Source organism: Hermetia illucens, chromosome 5, assembly GCF_905115235.1.
Source record: "Hermetia illucens chromosome 5, iHerIll2.2.curated.20191125, whole genome shotgun sequence".
Taxonomy (NCBI): Eukaryota; Metazoa; Arthropoda; class Insecta; order Diptera; family Stratiomyidae; genus Hermetia; species Hermetia illucens.
Window position 1 is genome coordinate 71,337,031 of NC_051853.1, and position 24,147 is coordinate 71,361,177.

At 41.8% G+C, this 24,147-nt stretch overlaps 1 protein-coding gene across 2 annotated transcripts in view; it reads right to left on the bottom strand.

Annotated features, from left to right (window-relative positions):
- Positions 1–23,646, bottom strand: part of LOC119658283 (protein lozenge) — a 126,240-nt gene extending 102,594 nt beyond the window's left edge. Inside the window, exons 1-2 of one of the 2 annotated variants that reach the window (XM_038065573.1) lie at positions 22,475–23,644; positions 289–528 (exon numbers count right to left, since the gene is read on the bottom strand). In XM_038065573.1, the coding sequence (XP_037921501.1) occupies positions 289–528; positions 22,475–22,697 (463 nt within the window). In that variant the 5' untranslated portion in view covers positions 22,698–23,644. Of the gene's footprint in view, positions 1–288; positions 529–22,474 lie in introns of both variants that reach the window. The other variant, XM_038065574.1, reaches the window with a different exon arrangement.
- Between the last annotated feature and the right edge of the window lie 501 nt (positions 23,647–24,147).

The window sequence follows — 24,147 nt, forward strand, 5'->3', positions numbered from 1 at the left end:
AGAGCGGAAAGCACATGTGAAACATACCGATATCCACTTGTTTGTGGGAAATCAAATAGTCGTTTATATTATGTGCGGGAAATTCATTGGACATTCTGGCATGCTAAATGGCTCGTACCGGTGCGAAATTATTTTCGTCTGCAGAAGGACTTAAATATACTCATTAAACGGAGCTGGATTGAATTATGTACAAATGTGGCGAAGCAATGCTCAATAATATTGCTCTACCCAGGGAAGGTTGTCATTTTCAATTTACATATCTAAACTGGGGTATGAAGTTGTACTCACCTCTCCCGCTTCGTCCTACGAATCTGAGATCATTGAATTTCGCCACTTGGTTCTTCATCACGGCCGTACTGTTCCGGAGCTCCGCACAGTAGTTCTCATCATTACCCGCTCGTATGGTTACGATAGTTCCATCACCCACGTCTACCAACGATACCACTTTGAACGCGACCGGAAGAGTCTTATTCGACCGCCAATGCGTAGGTAACGCCGAGCATAAGAAATACGGACTTCCTGTTCGAACTGAAATCAGAGAAGACAAAATCATCACTAGAAAATTTGAGGCACCAAAGAATGAAATCAGGAATTAAGAAGTTGCTTAACGAACAAGAACGTTTTTTATGCCCACGAATGTGCCACGTTCACGTTGGAGTGATCTCAGCAAGTGGGCAATGCAGCCAGAACGCGTGTGAACGACGCTGCAAAAACCTTGACTTTGTTAGGATCCTTTTTCACTCCAATTGTTCCAAGACTGAAGTATGTCGCTGGCGACGACAACCCCCTGCCAATATCAAATGACATCAGTTTTTTCGGGTAGGTATCATTAACAGGTTGGTTCACTGAATTTCACGCGAATTATCTACTAAGGTGGATAATTTTCATTGCATTTCTGTTTGTTTTTGGAGACACGCTCGTTTCAGGGCCGGAATTCACGTTATTTTTTATTTTGCAATGCAGAGATTCAGGTTGGAACGACACGACGATCCTCCGGAGGTATTGATAACATTGCATGAGGACTGAAGCCATATAAATGTAAAATTGGTCATTATGACAAGCAGATTTCATTCACTTCAAACTTGGAAATTGAAACTAAAATGGAAAGCATTTGGGACAATTAAACTCTAATAAGTTAACATATCTTCGCTTCTGACAGTAGCCATCTTTCCATGCAAACTAAAGTTTTAATTTTCAGTCAAGTCAAGTCAACTCAAGGCCCAACTTTTGCTATGGCTACAGAGTTTAGAAGTACATAAGCGATTAAAATATAAATCAGAAATATAATTCTTATCATCATCATCATCAACGGCGCAACAACCGGTATCCGGTCTAGGCCTGCCTTAATAAGGAACTCCAGACATCGCGGTTTTGCGCCGAGGTCCACCAATTCGATATCCCTAAAAGCTCTCTGGCATCCTGGCCTACGCCATCGCTCTATCTTAGACAGGGTCTGCCTCGTCTTCTTTTTCTACCATAGATATTGCCCTTATAGACTTTCCGGGTGAAATCATCCTCATCCATACGGATTAAGTGATCCGCCCACCGTAACCTGAGTCGGATTTTATCCACAACCGGACGGTCATGGTATCGCTCATAGATTTCGCCATTGTGTAGGCTACGGAATCGTCCATCCACATGTAGGGGATCAAAAATTCTTCGGAGGATTCTTCTCTCGAACGCGACCAAGAGTTCGCAATTTTTCTTGCTAAGAACCCAAGTTTCCGAGGAATACATGAGGACTGGCAAGATCGTAGTCCTGTACAGTAAGAGCTTTGATCCTATGGTGAGACATTTCGAGCGGAACAGTTTTTGTAAGCTGAAATAGGCTCTGTTGGCTGACAACAACTGTGCGCGGATTTCATCATCGTAGCTGTTATCGGTTGTGATTTTCGACCCTAGATAGGAGAAATTGTCAACGGTCTCAAAGTTGTATTCTCCTATCCTTATTTTTCCCGTTTGACCAATGCGGTTTGATGTTGTTGGTTCGTCTTCGGTGCTGACGTTGCCACCATATATTTTGTCTCGCCTTCATTGATGTGCAGCCCAAGACCTCGCGCCGCCTGCTCGATCTGGATGAAGGCAGTTTGTACGTCTCGGGTCGTTCTTCCCATGATGTCAATATCGTCAGCATAGGCCAGTAGTTGGGTGGACTTAAAGAAGATCGTACCTCTTACATTTACCTCAGCATCACGGATCACTTTCTCGAGGGCCAGGTTAAAGAGGACGCATGATACGGCATCCCCTGGCGACTTATGATTTTTTAGCCGATGAATTGCACGGACTGTTTCTCCTAAACTTGGTGGTGGCAGTATTTGTCCGTCGTCTTCAGTTGGCGGGACCTCCAACTCGCCGATGTTCTGGTTGTTCAGTAGCTCATCAAAGTACTCAACCCATCGCTCTAATATGCCCATTCTGTCGGAAATCAGATTTCCTTCTTTGTCTCGGCAGGATGAGCATCGAGGTGTATAAGGCTTCATCCTGTTGACTTGTTGGTAAAACTTGCGCGTCTGGTGTGGTTGCTCCCTATACTTTTCTAGTTCACAGACTTGTTGGTTCTCCAAGGCTTCCTTTTTCCGTCTCTGAAGTCGCTTCTCCGCTCGATGGAGTTCATGATAAACTAATAGCTTATTCAAAATTGCTCACTTATTCATATTTTTTGCCTGGATAATCCAAGAACCCCTTCCGCTATATGAATATACTCGTATTTTGGTGAAGTCGGTGTGAATATTGGATAAAAGACTACCAACAGCTTTCCCGCTGCATTTATTCCGCATCTAATGACAATGATGAAAGTACTGATAAGCTTGCTATTAGCATCAGTATCTTGAAATAAAGAAGACTGATAACTGAGATACTAACACGAAATAATCAACAATCAAGGAAAGACAGAACGAAGAAAGAGAGCTATACATCTGAAAAAAAAATGCTGATAGACGGGAGGATGACGGTTTCGTCCAGGGTAAAGGAACTTAGACGAAGTAATGTTTTAATTTAAGGATTAAGGGTGAATCCACCTCTGATAATTGCCTCTTGAACGAAACTGCCCTTTTGTAAAAACTTGGGTGTATAGTCTAAAAAGAAGGATTCGTTGACCAAAAAGAGTGGGAGAAAGTTTCTCTCCCATTGGTCCGGTCCGGCATCGAGTGGATGCGGACTCAAGACTCCCTTAATCCTTAAGTTGATAAACGGGCTTAAATATGATTGAAGCAAATATCATATAAGAGTTAATAAAAGTCGAAAAATATCTAACTAAGGATTTATTTCCTGGACTTTATTGTCCAAATTTAACGAAAGGCTTTAAAAGGGATAATAAATCTACTAACATCATAATTGCATCCAAACCCCCCCCCCCCCCCCCCCCCAGTTTTTCCGTTACCTCACCTTATCTAACTTATACAAGGTACCCACATGACGAAATCAAGTCCCTATCTAAAATCGTTATAGTTTAATTACTTATTTGAGGTTTTGAGCAGCCTCTATGCTGGCTTAAATGAACTCCACCCAACCTTTTGGGTTATCTCATCTGAATCAATTCTGCAACAAAACTTTCTGCTTGAAAATGCAGAAGGTTGTCTCTTATCTCATTCGAGGAAGTTTTAATATTGACTTGAGAATGTCAAAATTCTTCCAGATTTCCCTAATTAATAATTGTCTAGTTTTCTAAGTGTAATCTCGCGATGTTTCTAGCGATTAAACCATTTCAAATAATTGAGACTTGCCTTTTCTTTTCGCTGGTAATATTTATTAAGACTTGCAGTACTAATAAGGGAACCAGTGATCCCCGAAGTATCGGTATTTGCAAGATCAATAAATATTACCAGCGAAAAGAAAAGGCAAGTCTTAATTATTGTCCATCTTTGTTCGACTCCAGAATATTCTCGAAATATTCCACTACTTTATAAGGCAGAGGACTCCACCGGACAAATTGTTGTAAGTTGACATTGCCTCAGAATCGATGAGTGAAAATAGGTTACCACAGAAATTTCTGCTTTACGCGTGCTATACAAAATAACTGATGTCAATAGAGGCAGAGCAATTCATCGGGTTGGTGGAGGGTTTAAGAAGAGTATTCACATCGAGTATAGTATAATTTTTGGGAAGACAGATTAAAAGATCGGAGATGGGTAAAAATTACCCAAAGGAGAAACTCTTAAGGGGGTCATCCCGTTTTAAGGCCGCTTTTTTTTAATTTTTTGTGAAAAACTTGATAAAGATACAAACACGAATTTTTCACCATAGATTTATTAATATCTTTAGCGTGCATAGTAATTTCTGCAACCCGATCACATAGTTATTGAAATACAGAGCAATTTATACATCCACCTCCAATAAAAGGTGTTGTTCTGTTGTCACGCTAGAGGGCGCTACGATTATCTTAAAGAAACAAAGTAAACGGCATTTTAACGTCAAGACTTAACTGCAGTCCGCAAACTAGGATTATTAAAAAATATTAAAAGCTAAATTTTTGGTGCCGTGTTAAACTTTTTTTTGAGGATTTTGGTGCTTTTTAATGAATAAAAAAAAACTACTGAATACATGGCAATTATCCTACTTTACGGACAATAAAAATATATTCTGGATAAGTTGTGAACATTTCAAAGAATTTGGTTGGATAGATTTTGGGCTATGGTGGCAGTCGGTTTTCAATATGCAGTTTCGAGAAAAACGCATTTAAAAAGTAGAATGCGATTTTTAGCCTTCAAATCTTAACTGATCATTAATTTGCTATACATAGTCCATAAACCTTAGGTTTTTTGAAGAACATACGCCCTTGACTCCAATTCTTCTCCTTTTAGTGAAATCATTCAAACAAAGTTACCGAAACGGGACCAGATTTCGAAGCAATATTCGAGGAAGGGTATTGGACAGAGTCAAACCTAGAAAAAAAACGAATATAGAACTAAAGGTTCTTTAAGCACGGTTGATAACATTAAGATATTGGTTGTCAATGCGGAGCTTATTATCGAAGGTTACATCGATGTCTCGAATCGAACTCAGATATGATAAAGGATTCCAGCTAAAAGATTAGAAAAACAAAGGGAAAAGGATTAGTAGAGAGTGACATTTACTGACATTTAAGGGGTTAGGGGTAGTCAGAATTTTCAAAAAATTGATTTTTTTTTTGCATTTTCTTAAAGTATAATATTTTAAAAATATTTTGTGAAAATTTACAGTGAATCCGACAAATTCTTTTCGAGTTATTCAACAATTAACAAAGGGCGCTTGGGCGCTACGGAGCGTTCGAGAGCCGGTAGCTAGCAGCAGCTGCAGTCGATAGTCGATAGTTTTGTGTTAAAATAAATTATTTTTCAAGTGATTTACCATGGGACGTGATTGTAGAAAGGTTTCAAGACAACTTCGAAGTTCTGAAAATATATATGGCCCAGGAATAGATGACTCAGTGTAAGTAAATAAATAATTTGTATAACTCTACATAAATCAATAGCAAAACTTTAAATGCGTTTTTCTCAAAACTATGTTTTTTGAACTGGTGATCACTGTAACTTAAAAACCGCTCGGTAGATTTCAATAAAATTTATTCTGCTTATGGAAAACATAAAAAACTCGTGCCTGATCGAAGGATTTTTTTTTCTTTCATAAATTTCGATTTTTTTTTAACAATTAACTGTCGGTTTTTTTCTCGAAAATCTGAAAAAAATTTCCTGAGGCCGCCATTTTGTTAATTTTGAAAACAAAAAAAAAAGCTTCGATCAGGCACAAGATTATCTATTAATAAAACGAATTTCTCTTATCCGATTGATTTCAGATGAATCTCCAAGGACTTGTGATGATCACCGCAAGGGACTTCTGGAGGAACGGGCTCCACACAAACAGCGATAACTTTTCAAATTATTAATTTTTTTTTTTTAAATTTTGGTGAAGTCAAGTCGAAACATGATGCATTAAAGCTATGTTTTTATTTTTGTAAAATAAAGCAATGAACTAGAAAAAAAAATTCTTGAAAATCATCATTTTTTCGGGCCTCTGACTACCCCTAACCCCTTAATATCAACTCATTAACAGAGTGAACCAAAATGTCTAAGTTCCACTGCAGAAACACACAGTCTATCATCGGCCTGCAAGCCACAGCAAGTGAAGAAAGAGGGAAGACCGTTCATGAAGAACAAGAATACTAGAGGACTCAAGATTGATTCTTCTGCTACACCAGAAAACAGAAGAAAAGAATGGGATATGGTATATATCAACAGAAACGATGCAAGTTCGATTAGAAAAATAGAAAACAAGTCATAAAATGATAGACAGAAGAATGTTAAGTGGGGCAAGTTTGGACAGAAATATTGTGTGATTAGCTGAGTCAAAAGCCTTGGAAATATCCGTGTAGGTAATATGCAGATGAAAATTTTTACATTTGGCCTAGAAGTTAATGAAATATAGTAGGTTGGGAGTAGTACTAGATCGTAAGGTGCCCAAATTATGAGGCCAACTCGTCTGCCAACTTGATGAAAATTTTCGCATGCCAATGCGGCCTCGACACTGGCCAGATATTTTTCTTTGGATTCGTTATTAATGATTTTACTAAAGTTCACTGAGAGAGTTCCCTTTCTGGGAGCTTCAGTCAGTGGCTAACCAAAATGGATAAGAGCGCCGGGATTTGGAATAAGAAATGACGTGCCAAGAAAGCAAATTAGATAGAATGGTATGACTCTACGGAAATATGTCGCGCGAGGAGAAATCCGAGGAAGGCGCGATGCTGCCGCAGTCGCGGTTAGGGTGCCTCCCTTTTGGCGGCGCAATCCGACATAGTTCCCCATGCAAGGACAAATGCGCTGGCGGGCTTCATAGCGGACGCCACGAGATTCAAACACTTACTTATCGGTCTCGACGAGAAGACCATTGGACTCGTCACGGATGTGCTGGAGGAGTGCTCGTACGTAGCGCTTGAAGGAGCGGCTGATTCGGTGCCTTTCAGTGAGTGAGGAAGCAAAGCTTAATCACTTGCTGAATGAACTGGCGCTAGGCGACCATACCCCCAGCCAATTACTACGAGAAATGAAGCAGCTGGGGATAAGGTCGGTCTCTCTCGCTGCAACGACTCCCGGAGAGCACCCGCGTCATCTTGGCCTGCGCGGACTCCGGATCTCTGGAGATGTTGTTCGTCACGGCCGACAAAGTGCACGAGGTGTACGCGCGCCCCGTGGTCTTGGGAGTTTCCCCGACACAACTCGGGAAGTCGCCAAGCTTAAGTCGATGGTGACAACACTGGTCGACGAGGTCATAAAGCTCGCCGCGACGGTTGGTACTTTACGTTCAGGAGGTAGATCTCGATCGCTATCACGGTCGAGATCTGCTTCCCGAAATGGGCATTTGGGTAGTCACACGTCGGGACCCTCATTGACTTCGACGATTTGCTGGTACCATCGTAAATACGAAGCTTCAGCGACTAAATGTACTACCGGCTGTACATTTAACGCAACAAAAAACTAGACTCGCTGAGTGCCTCGGCGACAGCTACCCGAAGGGCAGTACCACGTCGCCGTACAATGTTCGACCCCCTAAGTAGACGTTGCTTTCTGGTCGATACGGACGCTGACGTGTCGGTTCTCCCCGTACCCCATCCGAATACCCTAATTCCGCAAAATCTACGACTAGCGGCAGCGAACTCTTCTCGATTTTCGACCCCCTAAGCAGACATTGCTTCCTGGCCGATACGGACGCTGAGGTGTCGGTTCTCCCTGAAACCCCATCCGAACACCCTAATTCTGCAAAACTTACGACTAGCGACCACGAACTCTTCTCCCATCCGCACCTAGGGCTATAGGCGGTTTCGACACTGGCCAGATATTTTTCTTTGGATTAGTTATGAATGATTTTACTAAAGTTTGCTAAGAGGTTTTTCCCTTGCTGCGAACTTCAGACGAAGCTTTTTATAGGCAATAGCGAACGAAAGTGAATAGGAGCGCCGGGACTTGGAGGAAGTAGTGATGTAACAAATAGCATGTTAACTTAGTAGCATGTTAAGGAAGTCAACATAATAGATGGGATGAGGTTCGTTGTAGATACTCGCCCGAGTTGAATTCAAACCTTTGAAATTCGCCTCTCAAAAAATGAACTTAGCAGCCTTATCCACAACGTGGTATTCAAGACGAGCGATTTGCGCATTGAACTCGAGTGTAGGACGAGATATAAAGTGTTATAAAGAAAGTTACCTGGGGATTGGGAAAATTATCATATAAACGGATTAGAGAGGACAAGGTGAAGAGAAGGCGGCACACGCGTTCATAAAGGTGCATCAAAAAGTGTGGAAGTTTTTGAAAAGGGAGGGAGATCCGAGATCGTTAAGTCAGATGAGTATTCGTAGATTAAAGTTACTATAAACAGGGAAGAGAAAATTGGAAAGCTAGTTAGAATTTCCGATAATCTGTCGAAGAATTCCTGCAGGTGAACGAGGCTAAGACAAAGCAAATATACACAGAGAATAATAAATAAATGGACTTGCGTTAGACGGTGAAATACATAATGTGCACAGCCGTAAGAAGAAAAGGAATAAGAGCAGATGGGTTCAGAATGGAAGTGGGCTTCACAGCGATCAGGATGCCTCCACCAATTGTACCGTGTGCGATCGCTGGACAAAGTAGCCATCGATAATGTGGTTCTCCCTCTTAACACGACTAGGAGTGCGTCTTTAATTTAATTTAATAATAATAAAAATTATTCTGTAACCAAAAACGTCTTAGCTCAAAGCATTTTCCTTAATTGGAGTGACGGCGCGATGGTTGAGGGGTACAGCGTCAGCCTCTCAATCTCGCTGCTCTGGGTTCGAATCCCAGTCATCGTGGGTGTCTGTGTTCGTCTCACTTCACTTGTACAGCGTTATCGGTGATCATAATGAAACTGAAGCACAATCTGACTGTGTGGATGCCCTATACTCCACCAAGGACTGAACAGGAAACACTAAGTTAAACTGATGTCCTATGTCGAAGTATGCCTCTTCTAAGCGCAACACTCTGTAAATTATTACATACTTTTATAATAGGGTTACAAAACACTAGATCGAAACCTTTCTCCGCATTCTCTTTGAACCTATAGATTTTCTGTCTTTATCCTGAATAATGTTCCTTTGATCTGTCTCTCTTTCTATACTAGCTTCTACCTTCGGTTCTTTTATTTAGAGATAACACATGTGGTCGTCCCCTTAGCAGTTACACGTTATTGTTCTTCATAAAAAATTATTGTTAAGTGTGAACTGCACAGAAAAAAATAAAAAGGACTTTAAATTCACTTATCTCTTAGTACTTGTCTTCGCATAATCTGATATCATCATAATTACAAAGTCGAATGAATCATATATTCGATCAATGAAACCTATGAAACAATAGTCACATGACTCATCATTCTACTTATGCTTCATAACTTCGTTCCCTATAACTTCTGCTTTCGAAATATTCAAAATACAAACTAAGTAAAAAAGTGTTTTTCCTTCTTTTTCTTTTAGAAAAAGAGTTAAAACTCATCAATTTTCCCTTCTCATCAAACGTTGGATTTTGCGACCACAATATAAATGATCTCAACATTTACGAATAGTAGCTCTACGCAGTGCATTCCAATGCACGATTTCACACTTTTCTTCTTTACAGAATTCTAAAACAACATTTGTACTTTTGGCCTGTGTCAAAACTCTTAAGTTAGATTTTAAAGGACGTCTCATTACAAAGTGCTTATGATTTAAGAAAAGATATAAAGGACCCCTTGAAGTATTTCAAAATTTCACTACTATTTTCAGATTTAAATCCATACGTATATTTCTTGCTTGGAAGGGGCGAAGCCCTGAATCCTCCATCCACTTGATAGCTTGCCGAACCAACTGAAGAGAAACTGCCTCTCACTTTTCTGGTCCATGGGAGCCTCATTTTGGTCAAAGTTGAATTTTTTTCTTTTGAAAAGACGACTACGGTTTCGTTCAGAGCAGAGGCAACTCGTCGGGTGCTGCCTCTGCTCTGGGAGCAGTGTGCCCAAAGTGGTTGCCAGATGTAATTCGCTCGCTTTCTAATTGGCCCGGCCCGCCATCGAGTGGATAGCGGATTTAGGGCCTCCTTCATTCCAAACAAGAAATATTTCAGCTTTGGCCAGAAATACTAGGCCGTTTTCCCCTGAATTGGCAGCTATGACGTGTTTTCGAATTAATAAAAGGGAGCGAACTACATCTGGTAACCACTTCGATCACGCTGCTCCCAGGGCAGAGGCAGGGTCTGATGAGTTGCCTCTGTTCTGGATGAAACCGTAGTTGTTTTTTGAAAAGGAAAAATACGTATACGATTATTTGTTCTGGTCATCAATACAGCACTTCTTTCGAAATTAGGCACGTAAGCCACAGTCAATGACAAAACTTTTGACCGTCGTTCAGTATTTCACTTTCGGTTTTATAAAAATTAATGACTTCCCTTTTAAAACGCATGAATCGATTAAATACAAATTGTTAAACCATCCTTCAATGACTGTTACCAGCAACTTTATTTATATCTGATTCACGCGTCACACAAGTAAAACATATCACGTATCCAATGATAGCCTTCTTTTACAACGCAACAACTTTTTATATTCCATCTGTTAATTCATTCATTCCGTTTGCAGAAAATCGCTCTATTTTAACGATGCTGTATTCCACTGCGCTCGCTTAATCCTTTCAATAGCTACTTTTTCCAGCCGAAGTAATTTTAATTTGGGAATTATTTCAGCATCGGAGTTCAATTATCTAGTTAATCAGAAAGCCGATAAGTATTAAAGAATCCTCAGGAAATCTAAATATGGGAACGCCCCGGCGAGAGTTGAAGCGTACGACCAAGAACCGAACCAAGGATTTTCAAAACTTTGACGATGCTATAACAAATCATACTCAATAAAGTACAATCCCTGCTAATATTTCACCTATAAAGAATCAAATGTCAACTGCAGAACTAGGTATTGAAATTCAGGCTCATTCTGAAAGCTTTTTATATACTCCATGACTCATCGAAATACTTCGGGCGTATAATTGTACATATGTCTATTGTTGACTAGTATGGGACCACCACACGGTCCCCTTTTTTATCGTTATTTTGTTTATATAAATTTTCAATGAGTGTGAACGTGCTTCAGTATTATTATCATCATACTAAATGCTGTACAAAAGATAAGTTTGGAGTCGTGGGATAGCATAACGAAACACACAAACTGCTGTAACAGCGCGAATTTGAACTCGGAATACAAGAGGTAAACAATATTTTTTCGATCAAGCCTTTTCCGACCACTCGGGCTAAAACTGAAAACCAAATCCTGGATTCAAGGCTGCCACCTTTATTTACCTCGGATAAAATCATAGCTTCATCAAACTTGCCTCTTACCAACACCAACAAACATGTTGACTCGCTCGCGTCAATTGTCCCCTCTCCCATAATCTTTGATTGGCAACTATCAGACAGAATTAACCAGCCTTCACCCCCAGAGGGCAAAAATTAAACGAGCTGTCAGCTTATGGGCTATGCAGACGGACCTTTGCCTCGACCTGTGGACTTAGACGTATTAGCTTTGTACTGATGAAGAGAGTAAGTTGCTCCCGAAATATATATACATAATAAAAATAAAATTGTAGTTGGGCTTAAGCTAATGGTCTATTAATTTTAGACTTAACTACAAACAGAAGGCGATATCTAACAATTTTACGTATGATCACCTCAAAAATTGTCGAACGTATAACTCATATGGGCTCCATATATAGATTCAATACGGTGACTGGTTACTATTGTGTAGAAGAAAATGATAAAGGTAAACATATTGCAAAATTTATCCTGCCAAAAACCAGGTAGATGTGCAGAAGTATTGTAGACACTCTGACTGGCCATAATTGACTGGTTATACAGTGGTGGAAATTGACATAAACTCATAACTTATTAACGCAATTTTCACTGGAAACATATCGCTAAAAACCTTCCATTGTAACATCGCGTATTCACTGGAACATTTAGTGTGTTGCAAAAATGCTGTGCCAGGTGGAAATAATTATAAAACTGTAATATATGTCATCATAGGAAAACTTGCTATTCGTGCATGGAACGCAGACTTTTTTATATAAGAAAAATTGCAAAAAGATCCACGCAACCAGGGTAGGCAAATCAGCGTTGCTAATATTTACTAAAGCATCCAAGAATAAACTTCTTTCTATCCAAATCGTATCAAAACTAAAACTTCCAGTCACAAGCCGTCGAGTGAAATAAATTTCGCATGAAAATGAGAATCTGATGTCAATAAAAGGGCAAGGAGTTACCTTCTAATTGATCTCTTAAGGATGCACAACTGAATCTGGCTAAAGGTATCAATTGTTGAACAAAAGATGGCATAAAGTACTTTTCAGACATGAGAAGAAATCCAAATTAGGTGAGTGTAACCGCCGTTGGGGAGTGTCTTCCCATCTGAAGTGGCTCTTGCCACGAAATCTGACCGCAGGTTATCTCGTACCATTGGAACCGAAATACCCCTCTGAGAGCATATGTTCCAGAGCATTTCCCGGAGGATGTTCTCCAGGCCCCCCCCCTGCGGTTTGCCCCCTAGTGAGAGTTTCATGGTGGTTGTGCCCATATCGGAGGGAGAGCTCCTCATGGGCTCAAGCGTGGAATTCATCACCATCATCAACGGCGCAACAACCGGTATCCGGTCTAGCCCTGCCTTAATAAGGAACTCCAGACATTCCGGTTTTGCGCCGAGGTCCACCAATTTGATATCCCTAAAAGCTGTTTGGAATTGCACTGTACAACTCGCGCGCCGTACCTTTATTTTCGGCAGAGGTGTTAGGCCTTGCATCCCCTGGTATAGATATTGAGCCTGCACTCAGTACGAACCAGTACCGCTGTGCAAGTCGGCTTTGATTGTGGCCTCCAAATCAATCTGTGTCCGAAGAAGACCCTAGGATTATGGCTACATAGCAGGAGCTCACCTTATCCCCCCTCAAGTTTTCGACACAAATGGAAGACAATTCAACAATGCCCTGTCTGTTAAAGTAGGGGCTCAACAAAATATCGAATTACTCGAATTGTTTTATTAATGGGGACATTCATTTTCTAAATCGAGAAAGAGTCATTTTTTTATTCTATAAATGTGTTCCTTAACATCACAGAAATATACTCACTAACCCGTTTTGAGAAATCCCATATATAAAAGAAGTTATAGGAACAATTGTAGCCGCATCTTAGAACTGCTTTTATAAGAAGATCAAAAAATGCCTCACCGTTTAAAACGTTACTTTAGCCATGAGCCCCCCAACCTCCCGATATGAAGAGTTGAAAATCTTAAGAAATTTTGTTATGTTCCTCAACACATGTACCATAATACCCAAAAGAAATTTATCATCATCAACGGCGTAACAACCAGTATCCGGGCTAGGCCTGCGTAGGAGGGGGATTTGCGCCGAGGTCCACGAATTCGATATCCCTAAAAGCTGCCTGACGTCCTGATCTACGTCATCGTTTCATCTCAGGCAGGGTTTGCCTCATCTTCATTTCCTATCATAAATATTGCCCTTATAGACTTTCCGGACTGGATCGTCCTCATCCATATGGATTAGGTGACCTGCCCACCGCAACCTGTTCAGTCGGATTTTATCCACAACCAGACGGTCATGGTATCGCTAATAAATTTCGTTGTTATGTAGGCTATAATCCATCCTCCCTTGCATGAGGATGACCAAAAATTCTGCGGAAGATTCTTCTCTCAAACGCGACCAAGAGTTCACAATTTTTCGTGCTAAGAACCCAGGTCTCCGAGGAATACGTAAGGACTGACAAGATCATAGTTTTGTACAGTAAGAGCTTTGACCCTATGGTGAGACTTTTCGAGCGAAACAGTTTGTGTAAGATGAAATATGCTATTATTGGTTGTGATTTTCGACTCTAGGTAGGAGAAATTTTCAACAATCTCAAAGTTGTAGTCTCTCTATTTATTGTTTTCGTTTGACCAGTGCGAGCCGATAAAGGCAGACTGTACATCTTGGGTTGTTCTTCGCATAATCCCAATATCGTCAGCATAGGCCAGTAGTCGGGTAGACTTGGAGAGGATGATGCCCTTGCATTGACATCTGCATTGCGAATCACTTTCTTCAGGGCCAGGTTAAAGAGGACGCATGGTAGAGCACCCCCTTGCCTTAGACCGTTGCTGATGTTGAATGGTTTCGAGAGTGATCACATTAGTCAGGGTCAGCCTAGTCTTACAAATTTCGTCGGGATACCGAATTCTCTCATGACAGGGTACAGTTTTACCCTTCAATAAATACACATCTTTTCAATTTAGAAAACAAATGGAATCTTTACTTATTGTTAATGAATTTATGTGAATATTTTAACCTTTAAAAATCAAAACGATTCCCTTACTGAATGGGACAAAGGCTGAAGAAGAAGAATCACGATATACAGCTGTGGCGGAGGGATACCGGGCGCACTGAGGCGCACAAGGCCGATTAGAGGGAGAAGAACTACTTCATACAGAGTAATCATGTTAAGTAGGCCTTGCCGGTTCATTTTGACATATGAGAATATTTTTAGAATATAATTGGAAGATTCGTGGATTGAAGAACTCCTTCTGATGGATTTTTTTTTCAAGTTTTTAATTGAATTGATCCAAAACAAAAGTCGAATTAATCAAAGGGCCTTTAATAAAAATAAAATTGTAAATAAATTAATAAAATCCCCCCGACGCTGCAGTGAATCACTACAGAAGTGCTCTTCTTGTTATTGTTCTCTTGTTAAGTAAAACACTTTAGGCCGCAAGATTCGGCACTACCTGTTTCTTTCCATGTTAAAAAGGTGGTCTAGATTTTCTTGTCTGCTTTCCTTCAAGTTCTTCTAGTGTTGCTCCGCTGATAATGTCACGCGATAGGAAGCATCTCGAAGGGCCTTCTGCCGCCCTGACCGCCGTTCCGGTTAGGATGCCACCGTGGTGAAACCCGGAGGAGCAGCTCCTCCAATTACAGATACAATTCGGGCTGGCGGATGCTACTTCACAGTGTTTATAAAAAAGGACACAGCACCGAAATTGGATTCCCGAAAAATTTCATGCAGCAGGGAAAAATCGTTGGGCCTAATGTTTCCATCTCCGCAAATAGAAATAGCAGAGGTTGTACAGGGACCTGTCCTACAACCTACACCGCGAAGAAGTCAAATACGCACTAAAAGCGCTGAGAAACATCGACAACAACCGCAGAATGCGGACGGAATACCTTCTAAAGGTGAGAGGCGAGGTTGCATCCAAACTTCGTGAGCTCATAAAAACTCTATTTTTATTTTGTTTGATATAATTATGTTAGAAAATTAACGCAAAAGTGTCAGTTGCCCTATTTATAAGAAGGAAGGATATCGTAATGTGTACATGTTACAAAGTGCCGCCGAAAATAATCGAATGTCAGGGAGGATTTCAATGTGGAAAGTCATCGATTAATCAGATATGTTATTCTCAGTGAAGCAGATACTGGCTAAGTTATGGAAATATACACATTCAAACAAGCATATCACTTATCGGGGGGCCGGTACTTTACAAAATACTGAATACAAAATCTGAATTTGAAGTTCCAGAGAAACTAATTTAGACTCATAAGAATGGCAATGAGTCAGTCTAACGTTGAAGTAAAGATACGAAACCAACTAACAAGATTTTTCGACACACACTCCGGATTAAAACAAGACGATGGACTGACCTCAACACTATTTAATATTGCTCTGGGTAACGCAATCCGACAATTGCCAGTCGATTCAATATTAAGATTCGGAAGCTCCAGTGAGCAGGCCATATAAAGTGCATCGACGACAAAGAATTCCCAGGTGCCTACTTAAACGTAAGGCAAAGTGGAAAGGAAACGACCACCAAAAAAATCCGGAAGCAGATGGGAGGACTCAGTGGACAACGCAAGTTATACATTGTTAGGTTCCCGAAATTGTAAGACGCGGTCGCTCGAACGATTTGGATTATGTTGGATCTAATTATCTTTATTAAACATATGCAGTATTTTGGAAATCAGTTTTTCCCTTCCTCAGTGTTTTGTTCCTTCTTCAGAAGGAAAGGAAAAAATTGATTACCGAAACACAAAGGAAACCTCTCTTTCCTTTTTTTCACATAAAAGACTGGCTAAAAATCTAACTCCAAAAATTGCTAATTTTATTCTCTATTCTATTCACAGAGAGGAACAGGGAACCGAACAAGTGAATCGCAATCACACGCGAGTCAAGGGCCTTATAGGGTTATTCGAGTCTTAATAGCGTAAAACAGAGTATCATTTCCAAACTATTATAAAGAAGAAATTATAGAAACTATCGACTCTAAATTTCACTTCCTTAAAATTAACTCCATGATAGCAAAAAATAAGAAACAAAATAGTGGCCGAAGAATCCAGATACTGCAACGTGAGAATGCAAAGACAGTAAATCACGTGCCCAGGCGCTCTAAATGACCTATAACCAATTCAACAAAATATTTCTTTAGTTTTGACGTAAATCTACTGCATCTAAAGTGCTTCCAAATTTGTCTAATTTATGTGCGTAAAGTCATAAGTATGAAAAAAAATTAGAAAAAGCAGTTGAAAAAGGCTCTTGTTATTGATTTCTGCTAAATGGGAACCCATCAACGAATGCTTGGAAATATGTTCATTTATATCAACGGCGTTGGGAGGTGCGTTGGGGCTAAAGAATACACTCAAAGCCTTCCCTGCTTGTCGTAATAGGCGACTTAAAGGGGTAGAAATTTATAGGCTAACAACCTGCAAATTTTGCAACTTTATTGCTAACGTCAACAACACCTCGAATGGCGGGCTGACCTCACGCACCTTTGACTTTCGAAAACGGACTACGGCTTCTGACTGCAAGATTCTGGTACAGGTTAAAAAGCATCATAGTTGTACGAAGCTACGCACCAATGGAGACATCCGATATGGTGGAGAAGGATGATCTGAATGCTAAGGTGGGCTCTTACAACAACTTGCTCCAACATGTGATAGGGAAATATGGTTTTCGCGACCGTAAAGATAATGGTGGGAGGTTTGGAGATTTTTGCAGCCTCCACCGTCTCGTATTGGTGACACATTGTTTGAGTACAGAGCCTGCCATAAGGTCGTTTGGGTTTCAACTGGCGGACATCGTACGACCAATCAGATAGACCACTTTGCGATAAGTAGTACAGTCCGTCACTTCTCGTAGGATTGGAGTTCACTAAATTCAATATCAACCGCTTGTATGGTCTAGCTGTCGCTCGACAATGGGAAAGTTAACTTGCTGATGGGACGGTAGATATACTGAATAACCCACCTGGGAATATCGATGAGCATTGGGCGGCCATCAAAAATGCTCTTTCCTCGGGAGCCACATTCCGAAGGACGTGATAAGATCTAGTTGACTGCGGCATCGTGGAAGCGGACCGATGAACAGAAAGGGTTCAATGCTCGATTGACCGCTGCCAGTCATGAAGGACGTGACGCGTTCGAACCCCGATACCGAGCAAAATCCCGACAAGTTCAGCGTAGTTGCTCCCTGACAAGAGAGAATGATTTTAGAAGTGTTTACCGCATCAAGAAAGAGTTTGCATGTGGTCCCAAATCTTTCGATGGTCCTATGAAGAACGTCAACGGCCGTCTTCTCATTCACGATGGCGAGCAACTGAAAAGTGGAGAGAACACTTCGTCATGGTTCTTAATCGTATCACATCAGGTGCGGTTCCGCCTCTTGTAGATGAAATAATTAGTCTCCGTAACATGCGGATACGGACTGTTCCTCCAAACAGAAAAGAAATCATTTCGACCATCAATGCAGTTAAATGGAGTAAAGTCGCTGGACTTGATGGTCTCCCCACAGAGCTATTTATCGCCGCACATGTAGTTACTGCAGATGTGCTTCTTACACGAATTTTAGACTTTTCCCAGAGAGTGAAAAAAGGAAATAATCATTAAGATCTTAAAGGAGATCCGTTATGAATGAATTGGAGGGGTTTCTGAAAAAATTCACGTGCTACACCGAGGTAAAATCTCGGAAGCTTTTAAGGTCCAAAGCGGAGTTCGTCAAGGTTGCATCTTGTTACCGATGTTATTGTATTTTTCCTTGTTATTGGTGACGTTTTGCCTTGTCCAGAGGATGGGGGAATTCAATGGATGATGACATCTTTCCTTAAACACCTCAATACGCTGATGACATTTGCTTGCTCTCACCGGGTCATGGACCTAGGCCAAATGGTTCTGGATTTGGATAGAAAGGCAAGTAGAGTTGGACTGAATATAAACACCAACAAAACCAAAGTTGTCATTCTGGCAGGTCCCTTTCCTGTATTAATGGGCAGACCATCGAAGGCGTCGATCAATTTGTATATCTATGTGTGCGTATGAAGTGGAGAGAGGTAAAGTCACTCAGCACTCAGACCCCAGTGGTCCATTATACTGTCCAACGGAATACCCCGGATTCATTTATGTATCGCAAGATTTCCGTTAGTGGATGTGATACTACCCGCTGCAGTTGGCGCATAGCTGCACCAAAAATCTGATGTCTGCTGCGTCCATAGGCGGGGCATTAACATATAAAATGTTCTGTGCATCCCGCTTTCTCAATACAGGATGAACACGGATTATCTTAGAGAATTCCTATTCTGAGCTGGTGAATTATGGATTGTCAGAATACTCACAATACTTATGCAAGTCTTCCTGCTTTTCGACATTAGAAACTTTGCCGTAGTATTAAGGCTCTGCCACCTGCTACAATGAGAAGCTTGTTCTTAGTTTTTGATACCAGCATTAGTCAATGCCACTAACAACCCGATTGCTGGTTCCGATCCAGGTTCAATCGATGCGTCTGTCGTTCAACCGCTCGTCAATCATCCATTTTGTCGTCCTGAGGATCGCATGCATTCCATTCTGAAAGACCATTGCATATGGTCCCAAAGGAAAAACTCACTTCTCACGTTTTTATTCGAGAGGTAGACTCTTGCTTCAGAATCCTGTTCTGTTTTTTAGCCATCGGTATAGAAGACGTCAGTATATCCTCACTTGTATGTATGTATATCTAGGAAACGTGATTTCTACCGACGGTGGCACCGAACCAGGTGCTGCCCGACGCATTCACAGCGCTAGATCTGCTTTCTCTGCCTTGTCTAAAATCTCAAATTGCAGTTATCTCAGCACCCAGACCAAGTTGAGACTGTTTTGTGATAGTGTTCTTTATGTGGAGTAACACTTAGTAAATAAACTCCACTGTTACACAAAAGCTACAAGCTTTCGTCAACACCTCTCTGCGTCCTATCATCGGAGTACGCTGGCCTGGTACTACTACCAACGAAGAACTTGATCAGCGTCCAGGTCTGGGACTTGTACGCACTGTAATCGGCAGAAACGGCAGTGGATAGGTCACACATTAAGGAGGAACATTACTGGCTGTGCCGTGCCGTGAGGTCCAGTCTCCTAGGAGGAGAGCCGACGATTGAGTCGCCCCAAAGGCACTTGGCACAGAACAGTAGAGAAGAGGTACAGGCATCTCAGGAAATCATGGGGGATGCTAAAGCCCATTTCAGGTAACCGCGAACGATGGCGCATAGGTGACGCGCTATACCCTACCAATGGGTAAACGACAACCACATATTAACTATCAAAATATGTAAACAGGAAAAAATCGAAAAAAACACAATTCTTAATACTAATGCACATTGCGGAAACGTGAGTTACAGTGTACAAGCACCAGCAAACTTGTTGACGAAACTCTGATAAAGTGGATCTAGGCTATGCTAATGCAGAGATCGTTGTGTGCTGAAATGGGTGTTGATCGCTACCTAACAACGGAAGCGACGACAGGCTGCCCTCAAGGAGGTGGCTTCTGTCGAGTATGCTGATCAACTCACTACTATGCGAACTGCCAAATCTGCCAATACACGTTCAAGCTTATGCGGATGACGTGGCTGTGCTGGCTGTTTGTCGAGATCTCGGGATGGTGTGTAGAAATACACAATGTGCCGTTGGTTTAATTGACAGTTGGGGTCTCAGGCATGGACTTCCAATAAATCCAAATAAAACCACAATGGTATTATTTACAAAAAGGAAAAAACTGAATGGTCTTTGCCTTCCAGAGTTGAGGAGTAGAACCCTTCAACTTTTCGAAGAAGTGAAATATCTGGGAGTTATTCTAGACAAGAAGGTTCTTTGGAACAAACATGTAGAGATAAAGATGAAACGAGTTCTCACAGCTTATGGGCTGTGTAGGCGGACCTTTGCCTCAACGTGAGGATTTAGGCCTCAGGTAGTAATGTGGATATATGTTACTATCATTAGGCCGATATTCGCTTATGCATCCGTAATGTTGCGGGTTAAGGTGAAACAACAGAGTTTTCAGTGTATACTAGCCACACTGCAAAGAACTGTGTGTCTGGGTATCACCGGTGCCATGAGCAGGACATCCGGCGCAGCTCTGAATGCATTACTCTATTTGCAGCCCCTGGATTTGTTTATCCAGAGCCCTGCAATGATTGCAGCTCATAGACTAATTCGATTAGATCTATGGGAAAACAACGGACGTGGGGCGCCCAGAGCATTGGAAGAGTGATTGGGAGAACTGAATCTAGTTTTCGCAATGCATTCCGATTCTCAGATCCCCATACATCTGCTTGGTAGATGTTATCTTGAAATGGAGAGAAAACTGGAACGAACTAGAAGAAGGCGTGTCAGGATATACTGACGTCTTCTACACCGATGGCTCAAAGACAGAAAATGGTTCTGGAGCAGGAGTCTTCCTCTCGAATAAAAACGAGAAATGGGCTTCTCCTTTGGGACAATATACAACGATCCTTCCGGCTGAAGTGTATGTGATCCAAAAGCAGCAACCTGGATGATTGACGAGCGGTTGAAGGGCAGCCGTATCACAATCTGTAGTGATAATCAAGCTGCATTCAGGGCGTTGAGTAGTACTTTGATCACTTCAAAAATCGTTCAGGAATGTAGAAACCGATTGAATTCTGTTTCTAGATTCAATGCGGTCGATTTACTCTGGATACCTGGTTATTGTGGTGTAGAGGGAAATGAATTCTCGGATGCCTTAGCACAAGAGGCTTCAATTTTCCCCATGCCCTGACCGGAACCAGCAATTGGAGTGTCGGTAGCATTGGTTGATGGTGCTATCAAAAACTGATAGCAAGCTTCCCATAATGACAGGTGGCGAAGCCTTAATGCTGCTAGACCGACCAAACTCTTCCTGTCAAAACCAAACAAACATACTGCAAAGTTTATCCTGTCGAAAAGCAGGAAGACATGCAGAAGTATTGTGGGCATTCTGACTGGCGATAATTCATTAGCTGGGCATATGTTCAGAATAGGAATTATCCAAAATACTTGTCCATCCTGTAATGAGGAAGCGGAATCCACGAACACTTTCTATGTGAGTGCCCCGCTTACGGGGGTATCAGACATCACATTTTTGGTGCTGATGTTCCCCAACTGCAGCGGGTAGCATTACATTCACTAACGGAAATCCTGCGATCATCATCATCAATGGCCCAATAACTGGTATCCGGTCTAGGCTTGCCTTAATAAGGAACTCCAGACATCCTGGTTTTGCGTCGAGGTCCACCAATTCGATATCTCTAAAAGTGTCTGGCGTCCTGACCTACGCCATCGCTCCATCTCAGGCAGGGTTTGCCTCGTCTTCTTTTTCTACCATAGATATTGCCCTTATAGACTTTCCGGGCTGGATCATCCTCATCCATACGGATTAACTTACCCCTGAAAAAAGTAAATGTTCGAAATATTTTACATGGAATGAGAATGGGATGCTATCCACTTAGGAGAAGTGAGGATGATCAAAGAAATTAACAACACCAGAACGCTTAACACATACAGACATGTACAAGAAACCTCATCGCTAAAAAACTCCTGAAAAGAACACCAACCTAAGGAACAGCTTCTCATTAATTAAAGCATGAATTAGAAGAAGGCAATAAACACTGAGAAACGAAACAATTGATTCTCGAAATACGGTGTTGTTTTACTTAAGTTAAATCTTCATTGTTAAGATATATTTGTTAGTTTTAAAAAAATCAGATCATACAAATCAATGCGTATTCAGTAAATATTGGGTGTCTGCATTAAGTTTTTTCCCCAAGTTACCACGGTCACCTCTCCATCCTTTACTATCTGATAGACCCGTCCTTTAGCAAAAGCTCTATTCAAGGAGGTCGCTAACGTAGAGATAATTGACTGCTAGTTTCAGTCTTGAATGAACCGCGACACCTTTAACATGGAAGTCAATAAAATTCATCTAAAGCATTATTTACTGTATTAATTCGATCTCGGATACAGATCAGGGAATGCTTGGCGAAATTTGTTTGCAATTTACGGAAATCAGCCAAAAAACCAATGTCTAAAGAACATAAAATCAGTTGTAGACGTGGATCCGGAGATAGATTGTGTGAGGGTAAATCATAAAGTTTGGATAATTTTTAGTAATTAACGCTCGAAAGCAGGAAAAGTGCATTCCAACATTACCTAGTTCGCCAGGATACTCCTGCTGCGCTTCGAGAACCAACCGCTCGGTCCACCACAAGTCCTGTTGGGATCGTTGTGGTGAACTACTGCCACTGCCATTGGGGGGCGGCTCCAGCATGCCCCCCTTGTAGGTGGCAGCGGAACCGGAACTCCAGTCCGCACTAATGTTGCCAACGGACGAGCTGCTGTAGACTGCCGTTGTGCTCGCACTCGGCAGATGCATTCGCGGCAGCGGTTGTGTTGACGAATGTTTTGGAGCTATTTTGGCGGTTTTCGGGAAAACTCGAAACTGTTTCCTTGCCAGCGGCTCAACCGATTCACCTAGACCTCCAGCGTCACAATTTCACTCGCTCGAAACAGATTTTTACCACTTGCACGTAAACACAACACAAGAAACTCGCGTGGGGCAAACAACCTTCGAGTACTCCACGCCTGATTAGTAATCTAAAAGTAAATAAGTAAAAAGCGGAGATAACACTTTTTTGCAGAGGGCTTTCCCCACGATGACTAGTGGCGCACGTCAGCGCTGGCAGAAGCTCGACAGCATGACGGCGGCGGCGGGTTAGTCATTAATCAGCGCGCACGGTCACTCGGTTCGCATGCAGCCGGGATTTTTACTTTCCAATTAGTACGGACGTTGCGGACAGATGAGTTGATTTATCTGGAATCGTTACGCACTTCCTCAAGGTTGCAAATGTTTCCAAAACCGATTGTCACTTCAGCTAATGACGTCACGTCGCTTCCGAGAATTCTCAAGCGGGAAACTCACCACGCACAGTGGACATAAACAAAGACCAGCGGCGACCGCGTTTCGAAACAAACTGTGCCGTGAGCGAGTGGCCGTTGGCAAAAAGCTTTGCGGTTTTCAGATTGGTTTGGCCTTTGCTACCCCCTCTCACCTTCTGCACTCACGCACTATTTCGACCCAATCAACTTCGCGGCTCGAGATCCCATTCAACGGACAACGGACTCAAGTGCTCACGCTTCGTAATCACGGTCACTACTGACCGAGAAACGTTCAGATGCTGCTTGCTGGACCACAGCGGGTCTCGCATCCCCCCAAGCGGTTTCGTTGGGGATCCGCGGAGCCTATAGACAGTGCGTGTGCATGGAAGTTTGAAGGGGACCGTAGGCTGGGACTGGGCCGCCTTCCGTCTTGTCCTACCCGAATGGCACTCGACTGTTGCGTGCAATGTGTTGGAAGCGTATTATCCGCGGTGAATGTTCATTGGGAGGATGTGCCGAGCGCGTGAAAGCAAGTGTGTGTGCACCGAAGCGTATTTGCGCACTCGCTTGCTTTCCGTGTTTACTTTTTGGATTCGAGGAAAACTGACAATGGGCGGGACTAAACAGGGCATTCTTTCTGTAGGAGAATTGCCAGATACGTTTATTGTCCATATAATTTACAGTTTGGATGTGAATTATTATGAGTCATCCGAAATTGAATTTAATTCAACATAAATTCCGCTTGAAAGATGTGCGCCATGAATGTTTTAATACGCAACCTTTTTGTCGGAAATTCTAAGTTTATAAAAACATATTTGTTCGGAAACCTTAGAATTGAAATACAGTAGACTCACGAAATAATGAAGCCCCAATTAGCGACCAGTTCGAATGTCAACGCCAGTTTTGCCACATTAAATTCTATAAATAGTCAACAACAAGTCGCTCGA